The sequence below is a fragment of the Oncorhynchus mykiss genome, chromosome 3, assembly GCF_013265735.2.
Source record: "Oncorhynchus mykiss isolate Arlee chromosome 3, USDA_OmykA_1.1, whole genome shotgun sequence".
NCBI classification, from domain to species: Eukaryota; Metazoa; Chordata; class Actinopteri; order Salmoniformes; family Salmonidae; genus Oncorhynchus; species Oncorhynchus mykiss.
Genome location: NC_048567.1, coordinates 77,457,952 through 77,478,860, shown reverse-complemented (window position 1 = coordinate 77,478,860; position 20,909 = coordinate 77,457,952). Strand labels below are relative to the sequence as shown.

The following is a 20,909-nucleotide window of genomic DNA, read 5'->3' as shown; positions in this document are numbered from 1 at the left end:
ATCGCAGTGCCTTTTTTTTGACAAAGAGATGAAGAATTGTGTCTTTGTGATTTTGTCAATTAATAGTCCAGTTGTCAGTGCATTAGAAGTGCTGTGATTTTAGAATTGTAAAAGAGGCAGATTAACTATTAAAATGAACTCTTAACATGTTTATTTTCACAAACATCATCCTAATACATAAGAAAAATCATGGAGAGGATCTTGTATGAAACAGAAGATTGTAGATGAATATTCCTGTTATAACTGCTCTGTAATCAGAGGAACGGATGTCATGATGATGTAATGATGATGTCATGATGATGTCATGATGACATGTCAAAATAAACAGGTTACATGTAAAACATTTAGCAACATGCTGCTAACGACTGATACATGGACAAAAGGTCAACAATCTACTGTATGTGTACTGTATGAAATAAACTCATTTCAGGGCTTTTCATTTTGTTTTATTTAACTAGGCAATGACGGCCTGCCCGGGGAACAGAGGATTATCTGCCTTGTTCAGGGGCAGAACAACAGAAAGACGTATTACCTTGTCAGCTCAGGGATTCGAACTAGCAACCTTTTGGTTACTGGCCCAACGCTCTAACCACTGCCTGCTAAGCACATCCCAAAACCAACAAGCATAAATATAGCAGTGAATATTAATGTGTTAAAGCAAGAAATAAAATCTGCAATATTTTTTTTAACCCAATAAATGGTTTCCATAAATAATTTTTAAAAAACAATGTATTTGCTTCTATAAGAGAATGATTGGAGACTGATCTGGCACCATGGCTTTGTTCTGCTTTATACAGCATGGATGGTGTGACACAAAGGCAGCCAGGTGAGGCTGAAGTGGGTCTGTTCTGCTCCCTTTGTGTTGCATTAGCTGGCCTGTTAATCCTGGCAGTCTGTCCCCTCGAGGTGGTCTGGGATGGGCAGCCCCGTGAGAACAGTCAGACACTTGTTCCACACGTTGAACACGGGACACACTGGCTGAGCGAAGGTGATGTCGAACGTGTACAGGTGCTGTGAGCCGGCGCCATCGTAGAAGGCCAGGGAACCGGCGTCGTAGTCCAACAACACCCCCACGCGGCGCAGGTGGGGGGACGGCTCGATGGGCATCTCCTTGCTGTTGTGACGTACTACCCAGGAGTTGTTGCATCGAGATAATACCCACGAGGCCGAGTTCTTGCCGATCCACTCGTGTTTCGGTGCTGACTTGTAAGCAACGCCCACAGCAAACCTGATGAAGATAGAAAAATAGCATGTTAATGGCTCATTCTCTAGTTGAGGTCCAATAGCACCTGTGGGAAATGACAGGACTCCTAGCGTCCTAGAGATTTTTAGATTTCAAGATTCTAGTCTAACAGAGACTGTGATTGGATTTCCCAATGTGAATCTCACACACCTTTGTCTCTCCATATGTTCTGGTCTGAGGTATCTGAGGCACGACTGGTCCATATTCTTACCATGTGCTCCCTCCTATCAAGGCCTCCCAGTAGTGGCGCCCGCTGTCGATGTACACATTCCCAGTGACGCCGTAGCTGCCCTGGCTGGTGAAGCGGTCCTGATTGTGGCTCTTCTTGGACGACGTCTCGTCTCGCTCCACCGTCAGGTTGTCGTGGGAGACCTTCAGCTTCTTGTGAGCAGACTTTGGGTCCAACTTGAACGGCTGACCTGTAAATGGACCATAGATTAATTAAGAAATAAGGCCTGGGGGGGGGGGTGTGTGATATATGGCCAATATACCACGGCTAAGGGCTGTTCTTAAGCACGACGCAACGCGGAGTGCCTGGACACAGCCCTTAGCCGTGGTATATTGGCCATATACCACAAACCCCCGAGGTGCCATATTGCTATTATAAACTGGTTACCAACGTAATTAGAGCAGTAAAAATACATGTTTTGTCATACCCGTGGTATACGATCTGATATACCACGGCTGTCAGTCAATCAGCATTCAGGGCTCGAACCACCCAGTTTATAATTTAACAGTAAACAATAGTAAATACGCTCGTAAATATCTCCATATGTCAATATCTCCTAAGAAGGTTTAATGACGTCAGCACGGTACAGCTATTGGAAACTCATACTGTTGGTCTTGAGCTTCCCAGGCACACTGCTGCGACTCCCTGCCTGGTTGATAGCTTTGACCATGAAGATGTACTTGGTGCCACACTGGAGTCCATGCACGGTGTAGTGGTTCTGCTTGATGTTGGGCACAATCATCCAACTGTCAGCCGAGTTACACAAACCTAGAGCACAGACAAAGTCGAGTCAGTTAAATAACAGGAGCTACAACCACTGGATTGTAACACAACACACAAATGTAACAGACATTCGTTGACATAACAACACCTTCAATTATTACTTTGTTGTCATCAAATCAAGATTGTGGTAATTCTAGCATCTGTATTGTCATAACCTCTCACGGCTGTTATTTCTCTGCGTGACCCGTCGTACACAATAACATTGTCCGCTCACTGTAGTATGAACAGGCCCTGGGGCAGAAGAGGGACAATTTCTTGCAACCCTTGCTAGGGTGATCTGTTCCAACAGTCTGCCACTTACATGAGCCGCAGGGAAACACAAATCTCCATCTGGATTGGAATCCAGTCTGACTCAGCCTATATACTCTGGCCTGGATCAGTCTCTAGCAGAGATACACAGCAGAGATCGCTGATATCTTATTATCGTCTTATTATCCAATGAAAGGAAAGCATGGTTGTTGCCGCCCTTCTGAAATTAAAAAATGCTTTATTTGATCGGCCCAAAGCTATTCACAGCAGGAGCCACTCAGATAGTCAGATAGCCACTCAGATAGTCAGATAGCCACTCAGATAGTCAGATAGCCACTCAGATAGTCAGATGGCCACTCAGATAGTCAGATGGCCACTCAGATAGTAAGATAGCCACTCAGATAGTCAGATAGCCACTCAGATAGTCCGATAGCCACTCAGATAGTCAGATAGCCACTCAGATAGTCATATGGTCACTCAGATAGTCAGATGGTCACTCAGATAGTCAAATAGCCACTCAGATAGTCAGATAGCCACTCAGATAGTCAGATGGCCACTCAGATAGTCAGATGGCCACTCAGATAGTCAGATGGCCACTCAGATAGTCAGATGGCCACTCAGATAGTCAGATGGCCACTCAGATAGTCATATGGCCACTCAGATAGTCAGATAGCCACTCAGACAGTCAGATAGCCACTCAGATAGTCAGATAGCCACTCAGATAGTCAGATAGCCACTCAGATAGTCAGATGGCCACTCAGATAGTCAGATAGCCACTCAGACACTCAGACCTTTCACGATTGAACAGTTTATACCACAACAGGCACGCTGTACAGTCACACAGCGAACTGTACTGAGGAGATCTAGGACATGCGTACGTACTGACGACATTGGCTTGTCCAGTGAAGATGGCATACTGCAGCTCATAGGAGACCACGCAGAACTCGTCATCTGATGTCCAGTGAGCAGTGATGGTGTCATACGATGCCGTACATAATTCCTCCCGGATTATTGGGGGATTTGGTGCTGAAAATAGAAACATTTAGTTGTTTTTCTTCACGTCTCTGGTGCTTGTCATTTATTTAGGACAACAATGATGAACAGTAGACACTACTCACTACAGTACATTGGATTTACAAAAAAAAACACTATTCTTTTTGGACCAAAAGGGGTTGGATATTTGGGTTGGTAGATAAATTCTAGTCCACTCTTGCAAGGGGCTGTGACTTCATTGGCCAGTTCGAAGTTGTAAATGAGAACTTGTTTTCAACTGGCCTACCTGGTTAAATAAAGGTGATTTTTTTTTATATATAAATAAAAATTGTGCCGTGTGATTCATTTGGTTAAGTTATTGGACGTAGAGTTACATGTAGTACAGAAGACATCCTGTGGAGAATTACCCAAAAGCCAGAACAATTTAAATCCAATGAATTCAACTGTAAACGAACCCCGAACTGTTAGTTTACACCTGTAGTTTACCAAGCATGTGACAAAAACAATTTGAGAAGCTACAGTGTTGATGTTTTTATATTTGACTGCTGGAGAAAATAGATAAACAGAGAAATCGCACTGTGCCAGAATGTCTCATTTCAGATAGACCTGAGTTATAGATATGTTCTCAATATATTTCTGACTGAAAAGATGGGAAGAGATAGATAACAGGCGGAATTGCGTTCACCTGTGAGGTAATCCAAGCCTTCCAGCATTTTCTTTTCCCTTGTAAAGTCCAACGCAAACGTATCAAAGGTGTCATTCAGGTTGATCTCTGGTATCAGGATCTGAGAGGATGCTGTCGCCATGGACACTCTAAAACACAACGATATATATCGTGACACACATGACATTTCTCTCGTTACAACCTGGGACTTTGTCAGTTGAGACTGTTTGAAGCATTATCACAACAACCACTTGATAGCTCACCTCTCGCAGATGCTTTTGGCTGTCTGCAGGAAGCGGGCGTGGTCTCCCTCCCTCAGGGTGTGATCTGCCTGAGTGATGAGGGATGACGATCTCTCGATGATCTGCTTGCAGGTGGCGATCTGCTGGGCTAGTTTTCTCAGACGGATAGCCTGAGAGGAAACCATGGATTATTCAATACCCCGGTGCAGGGACAGACCAATAGACTGCAGCTACTGCGGCTTCAGAAACGTCTGTACTACAGCATGTTCAATTGAGTTGACAGTTCTTTATTCAAAAGGTCACAATCGAGAGGTCATTCAATTGTACATAATCATGTCACCATTTTTCTCGAATTCAAAAAACATGCTTTGCGTGTTTTTATCTAATAAAATTTGCTTCGACCATCATGATTAGCCAAGCAGCCAAGTGATCAACTTTGAAGATGGAATGAGGAGTATCTACATTATCCAAAACATCACCATGGTAACAGAACATGCCTGCTTACCCCCTCTGTCCATTGTCAGGGAGCAGAGAGGAGAGAGGGGATAAGTGAGAGGAGAGAGGAGAGAGGGGATAGGTGAGAGGAGAGAGGAGAGGAGATGAGAGAGGGGAGAGCAGGAAGCAGAGCGCAGAGAGGGGATAGGTGAGAGGAGAGAGCAGAGAGTATAGAGGAGAGAGCAGGAAGCAGAGAAGAGAGAGCAGGGGGCAGAGAGGAGAGAGAAGAGGAGATGAGAGAGGGGAGAGGAGAGAGGGGATAGGTGAGAGGAGAGAGGAGAGGAGATGAGAGAGGGGAGAGCAGGAAGCAGAGAGCAGAGAGGGGATAGGTGAGAGGAGAGAGCAGAGAGGAGAGAGGAGAGAGCAGGAAGCAGAGAAGAGAGAGCAGGGGGCAGAGAGGAGAGAGAAGAGGAGATGAGAGAGGGGAGAGGAGAGAGCAGGCAGCAGAGAGGAGAGAACAGGAAGCAGAGAGGAGAGAGCAGAGGAGAGAGCAGGGAGCAGGGAGCAGAGAGGGGAGAGGAGAGAGAGGAGAGAGCAGGCAGCAGAGAGGAGAGAGCAGGAAGAAGAGAGGAGAGAGCAGGAAGCAGAGAGGAGAGAGCAGGAAGCAGAGAGGAGAGAGCAGGAAGAAGAGAGGAGAGAACAGGAAGCAGAGAGGAGAGGGCAGAGGAGAGAGCAGGGAGCAGAGAGGGGAGAGCAGAGGAGAGAGCAGAGAGGGGAGAGCAGAGGAGAGAGCAGGGAGCAGAGAGGGGAGAGCAGAGAGGGGAGAGCAGAGGAGAGAGCAGGGAGCAGAGAGGGGAGAGCAGAGAGGGGAGAGCAGAGAGCAGAGAGGGGAGAGGGGAGAGCAGAGGAGAGAGCAGGGGAGAGCAGAGGAGAGAGCAGAGGAGAGATCAGGGAAAAGAGAGGAGAGAGCAGAAAGGAGAGAGCAGGAAGGAGAGAGCAGAGAGGAGAGTGCAGAGAGGGGAGAGCAGAGAGGGGAGAGCAGAGGAGAGAGCAAGGGAGAGCAGAGGAGAGAGCAGAGGAGAGAGCAGAGAGGAGAGAGTAAAGAGGAGAGAGCAGAGAGGGGAGAACAGAGAGCAGGGAGCAGAGAGCAGAGAGCAGCCTCCTGACTTTGAAACGAGGCACGGGGCGAGGAAGGAAGCAGTGTTCCTCAGAGGGGCCAGATCACAGGAAACAGGTCTGATGTGGCTCTGACACTGAACATGGTACAGCATGCAGAGAGGAGAGAGGAGAGAGGGGATAGGTGAGAGGAGAGAGCAGAGAGGAGAGAGGGGATAGGTGAGAGGAGAGAGGAGAGGAGATGAGAGAGGGGAGAGCAGGAAGCAGAGAGCAGAGAGGGGATAGGTGAGAGGAGAGAGCAGAGAGGAGAGAGGAGAGAGCAGGAAGCAGAGAAGAGAGAGCAGGGGGCAGAGAGGAGAGAGAAGAGGAGATGAGAGAGGGGAGAGGAGAGAGCAGGCAGCAGAGAGGAGAGAACAGGAAGCAGAGAGGAGAGAGCAGAGGAGAGAGCAGGGAGCAGGGAGCAGAGAGGGGAGAGGAGAGAGAGGAGAGAGCAGGCAGCAGAGAGGAGAGAGCAGGAAGAAGAGAGGAGAGAGCAGGAAGCAGAGAGGAGAGAGCAGGAAGCAGAGAGGAGAGAGCAGGAAGAAGAGAGGAGAGAACAGGAAGCAGAGAGGAGAGGGCAGAGGAGAGAGCAGGGAGCAGAGAGGGGAGAGCAGAGGAGAGAGCAGAGAGGGGAGAGCAGAGGAGAGAGCAGGGAGCAGAGAGGGGAGAGCAGAGAGGGGAGAGCAGAGGAGAGAGCAGGGAGCAGAGAGGGGAGAGCAGAGAGGGGAGAGCAGAGAGCAGAGAGGGGAGAGGGGAGAGCAGAGGAGAGAGCAGGGGAGAGCAGAGGAGAGAGCAGAGGAGAGATCAGGGAAAAGAGAGGAGAGAGCAGAAAGGAGAGAGCAGGAAGGAGAGAGCAGAGAGGAGAGTGCAGAGAGGGGAGAGCAGAGAGGGGAGAGCAGAGGAGAGAGCAAGGGAGAGCAGAGGAGAGAGCAGAGGAGAGAGCAGAGAGGAGAGAGTAAAGAGGAGAGAGCAGAGAGGGGAGAACAGAGAGCAGGGAGCAGAGAGCAGAGAGCAGCCTCCTGACTTTGAAACGAGGCACGGGGCGAGGAAGGAAGCAGTGTTCCTCAGAGGGGCCAGATCACAGGAAACAGGTCTGATGTGGCTCTGACACTGAACATGGTACAGCATGCAGAGAGGAGAGAGGAGAGAGGGGATAGGTGAGAGGAGAGAGCAGAGAGGAGAGAGGGGATAGGTGAGAGGAGAGAGGAGAGGAGATGAGAGAGGGGAGAGCAGGAAGCAGAGAGCAGAGAGGGGATAGGTGAGAGGAGAGAGCAGAGAGGAGAGAGGAGAGAGCAGGAAGCAGAGAAGAGAGAGCAGGGGGTAGAGAGGAGAGAGAAGAGGAGATGAGAGAGGGGAGAGGAGAGAGCAGGCAGCAGAGAGGAGAGAGCAGGAAGCAGAGAGGAGAGAGCAGAGGAGAGAGCAGGGAGCAGGGAGCAGAGAGGGGAGAGGAGAGAGAGGAGAGAGGGGAGACGAGAGAGCAGGCAGCAGAGAGGAGAGAGCAGGAAGAAGAGAGGAGAGAGCAGGAAGCAGAGAGGAGAGAACAGGAAGCAGAGAGGAGAGAGCAGGAAGAAGAGAGGAGAGAGCAGGAAGCAGAGAGGAGAGGGCAGAGGAGAGAGCAGGGAGCAGAGAGGGGAGAGCAGAGGAGAGAGCAGAGAGGGGAGAGCAGAGAGGGGAGAGCAGAGGAGAGAGCAGAGAGGGGAGAGCAGAGGAGAGAGCAGGGAGCAGAGAGGGGAGAGCAGAGAGGGGAGAGCAGAGGAGAGAGCAGGGAGCAGAGAGGGGAGAGCAGAGAGGGGAGAGCAGAGAGCAGAGAGGGGAGAGGGGAGAGCAGAGGAGAGAGCAGGGGAGAACAGAGAGCAGGGAGCAGAGAGCAGAGAGCAGCCTCCTGACTTTGAAACGAGGCACGGGGCGAGGAAGGAAGCAGTGTTCCTCAGAGGGGCCAGATCACAGGAAACAGGTCTGATGTGGCTCTGACACTGAACATGGTACAGCATGCCAGCGGCATCCCCCCCCCAGAGCACTCTCTAATGACACTTAATGGGGGGAAAGGAAGGGAAACCACTCAAGGAGCAGAGTGGATTTGTTTCAGATGCATAACTACTGTGCAATGTCTCCTCCATTACTACCAGTGAGCTGGCATACTACAGAATACAATACTGTATAGCACACACAAAACAAAGCTACTCTAGTTAGAGCAGTCACATAGCGATGACCTGACAACACTGATTTTCATCAAATAGGCATTCCAGAGTAAATTATGTTCATCATACATTCCATTAAAGAAGCAAGCAGACTTATGTTTGCCTCTTGAGGTACACTGCAGTGGCACTGGGGCTCCCGAGTGGCGCAGCGGTCTGAGGCACTGCATCTCACTGCTAGAGGCGACACTACAGACCCTGGTTCCATTCCAGGCTGTATCACAACCGACTGTGATTGGGAGTCCCATAGGGCGGCGAGCAACTGGCCCAGCGTTGTCCGGGTTAGGGTTGGGACGGGGTAGGTACTCCATTGTAAATTGTTCTTAACTGATTTGACTCGTTAAATAAAAGGTTAAGTAAAGGGTAAATAAAATAACATAGTCAGTGAAACAACAACACCTTTACAGAGGGTTAGTAACCAAAAGGTTGCTGGATCGAATCCCCCAAGCTGACAAGGTAAAAATCTGTCCTTCTACAGTTAACCCAAGACGTGGATGTCGGTTAAGGCAGCCCCCCCCCCCCCCCCCCCAACAAGGTGGAATCAGAGCGTTGCCATCAATCACAACAAGGTGGAATCAGAACATTGCCATCAGTCACAACAAGGTGGAATCAGAACGTTGCCATCAGTCACAACAAGGTGGAATCAGAACATTGCCATCAGTCACAACAAGTTGGAATCAGAACGTTGCCATCAGTCACAACAAGGTGGAATCAGAACATTGCCATCAGTCACAACAAGGTGGAATCAGAACATTGCCATCAGTCACAACAAGGTGGAATCAGAACGTTACCATCAGTCACAACAAGGTGGAATCAGAACATTGCCATCAGTCACAACAAGGTGGAATCAGAACGTTGCCCTCAGTCACAACAAGGTGGAATCAGAACATTGCCCTCAGTCACAACAAGGTGGAATCAGAACATTGCCCTCAGTCACAACAAGGTGGAATCAGAACATTGCCCTCAGTCACAACAAGGTGGAATCAGAACATTGCCATCAGTCACAACAAGGTGGAATCAGAACATTGCCTTGTGACTGATTACATTGTCACTGTAATGTAGTGAGGTGTTTTTGCCATAAGGGCTGCAATGTCTACTTGCACGTTTTGACTTGTAGCTGTTGTTGACAGTTGCAAACGTCTATAGGGGAGGGGAGGAGGAGGGCAGTATGGAGTATTACCTTTCCCTCGTTTATCTTGGTGGCTATGATCTGTCTTCTCTGCTGTACCACGTCCATCAGGAGGTCACACTCTTCCAGGAGCTTGTTCTCTTGTCTTGATGCATTCCCCTTGGAAACAGATCAGGACAGCGATATCTAATACTTTATGTTTGGCATTGACAGGATAAAACATAGCATTTTACAGACATTTGTATTTTTATTTTTAAATTTAAAACTTTGTTTTATTTATTTAACCTTTATTTAACTAGGCAAGTCAGTTAATTAAGAACAAATTCTTATTTGCAATGACGTCCTATCCTGGCCTAACCCGGGCGACGCTGGGTCAATTGTGCTCCGCCCTATGGGACTCCCAGTCACGGCCGGTTGTTATACAGACAGGAATTGTTGTAGCCCTTTCCTGCAGTCAAATTACCACAATGCACTCTGGTGGCTTCATGGGTAGAATGTCATGAAACCTTCTTTTTTTCTCCCATAAAATCTGGTGTTTCTATGTCAAATGTTTTTTTCTTATTTTAGAAGTATTCTGTGATGTATATAAAGTGTAATATTGCTATGCAAACTCAACATGTAATACATTTCAACCCTATATCTGACATGGTACAGGTCTCTCATTTTCTTAAGTCCATAACCAGGTGTGTGAGATGTTGACTTTTGTTTCAAAGTAGATTTGTTTAAGACTACCAAGAAACACCCTGGGTGACCCTGAGTTAGGCCACAGGAGTACAATTTATTAGAGAATGCTCATAGACTGTAACAAAGCCCCCCTGGCTCATATATAACCTGAGGCAGTAGGCTATCTATTATTTCCCCAAAGATTTTGTAAACCAAATATTTTTATATCTACTGTATGTCAGCAACTACTGTAAAATGTGTCTTATCTGACACCTAATATTTACAATACAAGTAAGAAATAAAAAAAGCTTAACCTGTCAAACAATAGAAATGCCACTGAAACTGAGAGCTGTATCAAATAGCCTGATACGGAAACAGATAAACATCCTTACTTACCTCCACATGTTGGCAGATCTGGATCAACTTGCCCATCAGAGTTTCCAACTCGTTGTTCCTCTTAATCAGATTGCTGAGGTTGGAGTCCAAGGTTTGCTGTGGGGGAAAAAAAAGAATAGAACAAATATGAACAACAGAAAGAGTCTGTAGCTGAAAATATTCCGCTAGCAAAATGTAAACGTTTAGCTAAATGTGGAAAGAAGGGGAGGAAAAATCATAATCACAATCATGGCTGTGCACTGGAAAAGGACGATACACTAACAGACAGTCCCTTCATAGGGTCTGGTTGTGTCCCATTTGGTCTCTCTCTGTCTGTCTGTCTGTCTGTCTGTCTGTCTGTCTGTCTGTCTGTCTGTCTGTCTGTCTGTCTGTCTGTCTGTCTGTCTGTCTGTCTGTCTGTCTGTCTGTCTGTCTGTCTGTCTGTCTGTCTGTCTGTCTGTCTGTCTGTCTGTCTGTCTGTCTGTCTGTCAGTCAGTCAGTCAGTCAGTCAGTCAGTCAGTCAGTCACCTCTGAGCTAGCCCCAGTGCCAGAGCTCCCATCATCCAGCCTGCTCACTGAGCTGCCAAAGCTGAGAGGGACAAGCAGAGCGTCTGCCAGAGATGTATCCTAGGGCTCAATTATTTCTTGGTATTTTATTACAGATCCCCATTAGCGGCTGCCAAGGCAGCATCTACTCTTCCTGGGGTCCAAAACAAGATTAAGGCAATTACATACGAAACATAACAGAGACATTATTACACCACTACTCTACCATTATATATCTACAATACAATACATTATTACACCACGACTCTACCACTATATATCTACAATACAATACATTATAACACCACTACTCTACCACTATATATCTATAATACAACACATTATTACACCACTATATATCTACAATACAATACATTATTACACCACGACTCTACCACTATATATCTACAGTACATTATTACACCACGACTCTACCACTATATATCTACAATACATTATTACACCACTACTCTACCACTACATATCTACAATACAACACATTATTACACCACTATATATCTACAATACAACACATTATTACACCACTAGTCTACCACTATATATCTACAATACAACACATTATTACACCAATATATATCTACAATACAACACATTATTACACCACTAGTCTACCACTATATATCTACAATACAACACATTATTACACCAATATATATCTACAATACAACACATTATTACACCACTAGTCTACCACTATATATCTACAATACAACACATTATTACACCAATATATATCTACAATACAACACATTATTACACCACTAGTCTACCACTATATATCTACAATACATTATTACACCACTACTCTACCACTATATATCTACAATACAACACATTATTACACCACTAGTCTACCACTATATATCTACAATACAATACATTATTACACCACTACTCTACCACTATATATCTACAATACAACACATTATTACACCACTAGTCTACCACTATATATCTACAATACAATACATTATTACACCACTAGTCTACCACTATATATCTACAATACATTATTACACCACTACTCTACCACTATATATCTATAATACAATACATTATTACACCATTATATATCTACAATACAATACATTATTACACCACTACTCTACCACTATATATCTACAATACAATACATTATTACACCACTACTCTACCACTATATATCTACAATACAATACATTATTACACCACTACTCTACCACTATATATCTACAACACATTATTACACCACTAGTCTACCACTATATATCTACAATACAACACATTATTACACCACTAGTCTACCACTATATATCTACAATACATTATTACACCACTACTCTACCACTATATATCTACAATACAACACATTATTACACCACTACTCTACCACTATATATATAATACAACACATTATTACACCACTACTCTACCACTACATATCTACAATACAATACATTATTACACCACTACTCTACCACTATATATCTACAATACAACACATTATTACACCACTACTCTACCACTACATATCTACAATACAATACATTATTACACCACTACTCTACCACTATATATCTACAATACAACACATTATTACACCACTAGTCTACCACTACATATCTACAATACATTATTACACCACTACTCTACCACTATATATCTACAATACAACACATTATTACACCACTACTCTACCACTATATATCTACAATACAACACATTATTACACCACTACTCTACCACTACATATCTACAATACAACACATTATTCCACCACTACTCTACCACTATATATCTACAATACATTATTACACCACTACTCTACCACTATATATCTACAATACATTATTACACCACTACTCTACCACTATATATCTACAATACAACACATTATTACACCACTACATATCTACAATACAATACATTATAACACATTATTACACCACTACTCTACTACTACATATCTACAATACAACACATTATTACACCACTACTCTACCACTACATATCTACAATACAACACATTATTACACCACTACTCTACCACTATATATCTACAATACATTATTACACCACTACTCTACCACTATATATCTACAATACAACACATTATTACACCACTACTCTACCACTATATATCTACAACACATTATTACACCACTACTCTACCACTATATACCTACAATACATTATTACACCACCACTCTACCACTACATATCTACAATACAATACATTATTACACCACTATATATCTACAATACATTATTACACCACTACTCTACCACTATATATCTACAATACAACACATTATTACACCACTACTCTACCACTATATACCTACAATACAACACATTATTACACCACTACTCTACCACTATATATCTACAATACAACACATTATTACACCACTACTCTACCACTATATATCTACAATACAACACATTAGTACACCACTACTCTACCACTATATACCTACAATACAACACATTATTACACCACTACTCTACCACTACATATCTACAATACAACACATTATTACACCACTACTCTACCACTATATATCTACAATACAATACATTATTACACCACTACTCTACCACTACATTTCTATAACACAAAATCCATAATGCAGCAATATAGCAATTTTACAATGTACGTGTGTGTAGAGTGCGTGTGTTAGGAGATGTGTCCATGTGTGTGGTGTGCCTTTGTGTGTAAATTAAATTCTTAACACTGAAGACCTGCGCTACAGCACGATATACATTTAAATGCAATGTCCCGACGTTAGTGGAGACTGCATGTTCCGGCCCAATCGGTAACGATCTTTCAATTTCAAGCGTAGTATAGCGGTGAACATTGGCGATACGTATTTTATCGAGCTCCAGGCAACTAAACCATTCATGCATTAATCACCCAACGGTGACTCAGATCCAACTCTCTCAAAACTTGACTAATTATGGCATTGCTGCATGGTACATCCATGGCTATAGTGTATAGCAGCGGTTCCCAACCTTTCACTGTATGTTCCGGGACCACTCATTCACCGTCAAACGTTGTTGAGATCCACCATTATAAAACTGTTACCAAAATATTTAAATAACAATGAAATGACATATTTTCATGAAAACGTTAGTTTGATAAGTCAAATTCATACAATTACATTTTTCCACCCCCCCAAAAAATCTGGTTGTTAGTTATTTTGGTAATTAATTGTTTTTGCACAGTTGCTATGCAAAAAGACTGGTCACCCGTTCTAAACAAAATGGTTGCTATGCAGGCTGGATAACTTTCTTGTAGCAAGCTATCTCGCTAGCCTAACTTAAACCACGTCAAACATTGAACCTGGAATGACCGTATACTAGCTGCATTTTCATTTTTTCACGTTTTTTTTTTTAGCATTTTTGCAATTGGCATTTACTTGGATATATCCATGATAATGCTTTATTTCGACTGGCTCAGGAAAAGTGGTCTCGTCTGGGCACCGTTCACTATTTGTATGCTACAGAGATCGACATTCAAGAGTGAAACATTGTTTCCAAGGTTGGACAGGCAGACTGTGAGGCTTACATTAAACCCCCTCTGTACCAAACTAAAAGCTAGGCTTATATTAAACCCCCACTGACCCAAACTAAGCTAGGCTTATATTAAACCCCCACTGTACCAAACTAAGCTAGGCTTATATTAAACCCCCACTGTACCAAACTAAATGCTAGGCGTATATTAAACCCCCACTGTACCAAACTAAGCTAGGCTTATATTAAACCCCCACTGTACCAAACTAAATGCTAGCCTTATATTAAACCCCCACTGTACCAAACTAAAAGCTAGGCTTATATTAAACCCCCACTGTACCAAACTAAAAGCTAGGCTTATATTAAACCCCCACTGTACCAAACTAAAAGTTAGGCTTATATTAAACCCCCACTGTACCAAACTAAATGCTAGGCTTATATTAAACCCCCACTGTACCAAACTAAAAGCTAGGCTTATATTAAACCCCCACTGTACCAAACTAAATGCTAGGCTTATATTAAACCCACACTGTACCAAACTAAGCTAGGCTTATATTAAACCCCCACTGTACCAAACTAAATGCTAGGCTTATATTAAACCCACACTGTACCAAACTAAGCTAGGCTTATATTAAACCCCTACTGTACCAAACTAAATGCTAGGCTTATATTAAACCCCCTCTGTACCAAACTAAGCTAGGCTTATATTAAACCTCCACTGTACCAAACTAAGCTAGGCTTATATTAACCCCCCACTGTACCAAACAAAGCTAGGCTTATATTAAACCCCCAATGTACCAAACTAAGCTTATATTAAACCCCCACTGTACCAAACTAAGCTAGGCTTATATTAAACCCCCACTGTACCAAACGAAAAGCTAGGCTTATATGAAACCCTCACTGTACCAAACTTAAAGCTAGGCTTATATTAAACCCCCACTCTAGCAAACTTAAAGCTAGGCTTATTGTCACGCCCTGGTCTTAGTATTTTGTGTTTTCTTTATTATTTTGGTCAGGCCAGGGTGTAACATGGGTTATTTATGTGGTGTGTTTTGTCTTGGGGTTTTTGTAGGTTATGGGATTGTGGTTAGTGAAGTAGTCTAGGAAAGTCTATGGTTGCCTGGAGTGGTTCTCAATCAGAGGCAGGTGTTTATCGTTGTCTCTGATTGGGAACCATATTTAGGCAGCCATATTCTTTGAGTGTTTCGTGGGTGATTGTTCCTGTCTCTGTGTTTGTTGCACTAGATAAGGCTGTTTCGGTTTTTCACGTTTCTTGTTTTGTATTTTGTTCGTATTTTTCATCTTTCATTAAAGATGTTTATGAATAACCACGCTGCATTTTGGTCCTCTCATTCACCAGAAGAAAACCGTCACACTTATATGAAACCCCCACTGTACCAAACTAAAAGCTAGGCTTATATTAAACCCCCACTGTACCAAACTAAAAGCTAGGCTTATATTAAACCCCCACTGTACCAAACTAAAAGCTAGGCTTATATTAAACCCCCACTGTACCAAACGAAAAGCTAGGCTTATTTAAACCCCCACTGTACCAAACTTAAAGCTAGGCTTATGTTAAACCCCCACTGTACCAAACTAAAAGCTAGGCTTATATTAAACCCCCACTGTACCAAACTAAGCTAGGCTTATATTAAACCCCCACTGTACCAAACTAAGCTAGGCTTATATTAAACCCCCACTGTACCAAACTTAAAGCTAGGCTTATATTAAACCCCCACTGTACCAAACTTAAAGCTAGGCTTATATTAAACGCCCACTGTACCAACCTTAAAGCTAGGCTGGAAGCAAAGGGAAATAATGTGCGAGTTGAGATAAATACAAGAGATGATACTGACAGCAACATGAACATGATATTCCGTTGGAGGTGCAGAGATCATTTTCAGATGGAACTTTTTATTTTATTTTTTATTTTATATATATTTTTTAATATTATTAATTTTTTTTTTCATTATTTTTTTCAGATGGAACTGTTAGCAGGCATAAGTGTGTCTGTGATGGACATCACAGAGCAGCTTGGAACACTGCTCATCCAATCAGTATCCAGGATCCAAACAACCAGTTATTAATGCTCCCAATTGTTATTATTTTTTGAAGAAAACAAATCTTAAAGGCCCAATGATGCCGTTTCTATATCCATTTCAAAAAGTTTCTGGGTAACATTTAAGTACCTTACTGTAATAGATTTCCATAAAAAAAAACATTTTTTTACGATTTAAATGTTAGCTTTCTTACATGGCACATATTGCACTTTTACCTTCTTCTCCAACACTTTGTTTTTGCATTATTTAAAACAAATTGAACATGTTCCATTATTTATTTGAGGCTAAAATGATTTTATTGATGTATTATACTAAGTTAAAATAAGTGTTCATTCAGTATTGTTGTAATTGTCATTATTACAAATCAATTTAAAAAAAATCGGCCGATTAATCGTTATCGGCTTTTTTTTGGTCCTCCAATAATCAGTATCGGCATCGGCGTTGAAAAATCATAATCGGTCGACCTCTAGTTTGAATTTGAACATTGAAACAATGTTACAAATGTGAAACAATGTTACAAATACTAAATGTTAGTCTAAAATAAATGTGAGATAATGTCTGGATGCTTTTGGAACAGAGTAAAAAGGCATTTTAACATGATCAATTTAGCTGGTGGTAACTTGTGGAATAGACACGGGTTGGAATTCAGTTTTAACCAATCAGCATTCAGGATTAGACCCACCATTGTATTAAACCACATATCACAGTCATAGCAAGTACATTTTATGTTGTATGATTGTCTTGCACAACAATTTAGTATTAACAGCTAGTTATATCTTTGCTCCAAGGATGAATCGGTCCACCCACACAGACAGCATTGTGAAGAAGGCGCAACAGCGCCTCTTCAACCTCAGGAGGCTGAAGAAATTCGGCTTGTCACCAAGAGCACTCACAAACTTCTACAGATGCACAATCGAGAGCATCCTGTCGGGCTGTATCACCGCCTGGTACGGCAACTGCTCTGCCCACAACCGTAAGGCTCTCCAGAGGGTAGTGAGGTCTGCACAACGCATCACCCGGGGCAAACTACCTGCCCTCCAGGACACCTACACCACCCGATATCACAGGAAGACCATAAAGATCATCAAGGACAACAACCACCCGAGCCACTGCCTGTTCACCCCGCTATCATCCAGAAGGCGAGGTCAGTACAGGTGCATCAAAGCTGGGACCGAGAGACTGAAAAACAGCTTCTATCTCAAGGCCATCAGACTGTTAAACAGCCACCACTAACATTGAGTGGCTGCTGCCAACACACTGACTCAACTCCAGCCACTTTAATAATGGGAATTGATGGGAAATGATGTCAAATATATCACTAACCACTTTAAACAATGCTACCTAATACAATGTTTACATACCCTACATTATTCATCTCATATGTATACGTATATACTGTACTCTCTATCATCTACTGCGTCTTTATGTAATACATGTATCACTAGCCACTTTAACTATGCCACTTTGTTTACATACTCATCTCATATGTATGTACTGTACTCAATACCTTCTACTGTATCTTGCCTATGCCACTCTGTACCATCACTCATTCATATATCTTTATGTACATATTCTTTATCCCCTTACACTTGTGTCTATAAGGTAGTAGTTTTGGAATTGTTAGCTAGATTACTTGTTGGTTATTACTGAATTGTCAGAACTAGAAGCACAAGCATTTCGCTACACTCGCATTAACATCTGCTAACCATGTGTATGTGACAAATAAAATTTGATTTGATTTGATTTGATTTGACTTTGTCTTTCCACAAGGGTTATGCAGTGAGGCATAAGGAGAATACAAGGACATTGGTTTGATGTCTGAGAGGGTTATTCGTTAATGGTTATATAATCCTGGATGGACTTAATATTGGGATTACGCTCCAGAAGAATTGTTCCATGTATGGGTCTATTGATAGCATCATGGGCTTACTTCCCTGAATGAAAACAGCAAGCTAATACCAAAATGGACTGTTAATGCCAGAACACTTTGCTCAACAAAAGAAAGAATTTAAATCAACTGCTTGTTGAAATCCTTAGGCCTATATGTTGAAGTAATTGTTCACCATGTTTTTTCCCCCTTGGTTTTATCATATTAAGTACAAGCCCTTCGTGTTGCAATGCCATAAAGTAATTGTGACACATACAGTGCATTCGGAAAGTATTCACACCCCTTCCCTTTTTCCACATTTTGTTACTTTACAGCCTTATTCTAAAATGGATGAAATAAAAACAATTCCTCATCAATATACACACACAATACCACATAATGACATCACAATACCACATAATGACATCACAATATCACATAATGACAAAGTGAAAACAGGCTTTAGAAAAAAAAATACAGAAATAACTTATTTACATAAATATTCAGACCCTTTGACATCAGACTCATTCCTATTTCCATTGATCATCCTTGAGATGTTTCTACAACTTGATTGGAGTCCACCTGTGGTAAATTCAATTGATTGGACATGTTTTGGAAATGCACACTACCGTTCTATATAAGGTCCCACAGTTGACAGTGCATGTCAGAGCAAAAACCAAGCCATGAGGTCGAAGGAATTGTCAGTAGAGTTCCGAGACAGGATTGTGTCGAGGCACAAATCTGGAGAATTGTACCAAAATATTTCTGCAGCGTTGAAGGTCCCCAAGAACACAGTGGCCTCCGTCATTCTTAAATGGAAGAAGTTTGGAACCACCATTACTCTTCCTAAAGCTGGCCGTCCGGCCAAATTGATCAATCAGGGTAGAAGGGCCTTGGTCTGGGAGATGGGAGATGGCAGCATCATGCTGTGGGGATGTTTTTCAGCGGCAGGAACTGGGAGTCTAGTCATAATCAAGGGAAAGATGAACAGAGCGATGAACCTGCTCCAGAGTGCTTAAGATCTCAGACTGGGGCGACCTTCCAACAGGACAATGACCCTAAGCACACAGCCAAGACAACGCAGGAGTGGCTTCGGGACAAGTCTCTGAATGTCCTTGAGTGGCCCATCCAGAGCCCGGACATGTACCTGATGAAACATCTCTGGAGAGACCTGAAAACAGCTGTGCAGCGGCACACCCCATCCATCCTTACAGACGTTGAGAGGATCTGCAGAGAAGAATGGGAGAAACTCCCCAAATACAGGTGTGCCAAGCTTATAACGTCATACCCAAGAAGACTCAAGGCTGTAATCGCTGACAAAGGTGCTTCAACAAAGTACTGAGTAAAGGGTCTGAATACTTATGTAAATGTGATATTTCAGTTTTTTTTTGTACGTTTGTAAACATTTCTAAAAACCTTGTTTTTTCTTTTTCATTATGGGATATTGTGTTTAGATTGATGAGGTAAAAAATATATTTAATCCATTTTAGAATATGGCTGTAACATAATAAAATGTGGAAAAAGTCAAGGGGTCTGAATGCTTTCCGAATACACTGTACAGTACAGTACGATGAAAAAAATGGAAGAATTTAGTAAACAGAGAACTTTGGAGAACTGAACGTGTCTGTGAAGTCACTGTTTAGCTAATGTCGGGAAGCTCTCTCAGGTCGGCCTTTTCACATTGCCATTTCATTAGGCTCTGTGTGTCAGCCGTCAGCGTGCACAGAAATAGCCTTTTTCTTATGTATTTTTATTAAACTGCTCTCACCAAAATGATTTATTTATATCCAAGCAGAGGTGATGAAAGCAATTATAATAGCTTTGTGCTGCCTGCCGTGGATGGATGGATGGAAGGTGCCTGGAGATCCATAGAGCCCTGGCTGGAGAACAGCTGATGCAGCCGCACAGAAACAACCAATGACTCCATGATAAACGCTGCAATGCAGTTCATTAAGTTTAAATGGACTCATTATGATCATTTCATCGGCTGAAAAATACATTTATTTCATACAGCAGTATGTCTAGTAGTATGTTTGCACGTCAAGTTGTATAATGCACTTGAAATAATTGACTTGGTGAAGAAAACGGAACGTGATGACATGAGGAGTCATAAAGGGAATAGTTATGGTTGGTTAACATTTTTGCCAGGTCAAAATAATATTGCTTTTATGTAAATAGGGTGTCTACCCGTCTAGCCTGTCTCTCTTCCATAAACGTTTGACAGTTAGGGTGGCATGCCAGTTGACATTTCAACTCCCAACAGGAGATAAAGCATCCACTTCCTCTCAGAGATGATTTTGTCCTGTGCCATTAATTTGAAAGTGTTTGGATCCCTGAAGAACCTCCCTGTCCAACACTGAAAGACAGACGGCAGGCCCAGAGCTATATAACCCACTCGGCCAAGAACCTCCCTGTCTACACTGAAAGACAGACAGCAGGCCCAGACTATATAACCTGCTCGGCCAAGAACCTCCCTGTCTACACTGAAAGACAGACAGCAGGTCCAGACTATATAACCAGCTTGACCAAGAACCTCCCTGTCCAACACTGAAAGACAGATGGCAG

At 42.8% G+C, this 20,909-nt stretch overlaps 1 protein-coding gene across 4 annotated transcripts in view; it reads right to left on the bottom strand.

Moving 5' to 3' along the window:
- Nucleotides 1–136: 136 nt before the first annotated feature.
- The window catches only part of LOC110520618 (E3 ubiquitin-protein ligase Midline-1), a 59,970-nt gene continuing 39,197 nt past the window's right edge, over nt 137–20,909 (bottom strand). For all 4 annotated transcript variants that reach the window (XM_036975246.1, XM_036975244.1, XM_036975247.1 and 1 more), the window contains 8 exons: nt 10,377–10,472; nt 9,369–9,476; nt 4,425–4,573; nt 4,183–4,310; nt 3,387–3,530; nt 2,079–2,240; nt 1,455–1,662; nt 137–1,228 (listed from right to left, as the gene is read on the bottom strand). In XM_036975246.1, coding sequence (XP_036831141.1) covers nt 880–1,228; nt 1,455–1,662; nt 2,079–2,240; nt 3,387–3,530; nt 4,183–4,310; nt 4,425–4,573; nt 9,369–9,476; nt 10,377–10,472 — 1,344 coding nt within the window. In that variant the 3' untranslated portion in view covers nt 137–879. The remainder of the gene's footprint in view (nt 1,229–1,454; nt 1,663–2,078; nt 2,241–3,386; nt 3,531–4,182; nt 4,311–4,424; nt 4,574–9,368; nt 9,477–10,376; nt 10,473–20,909) is intronic.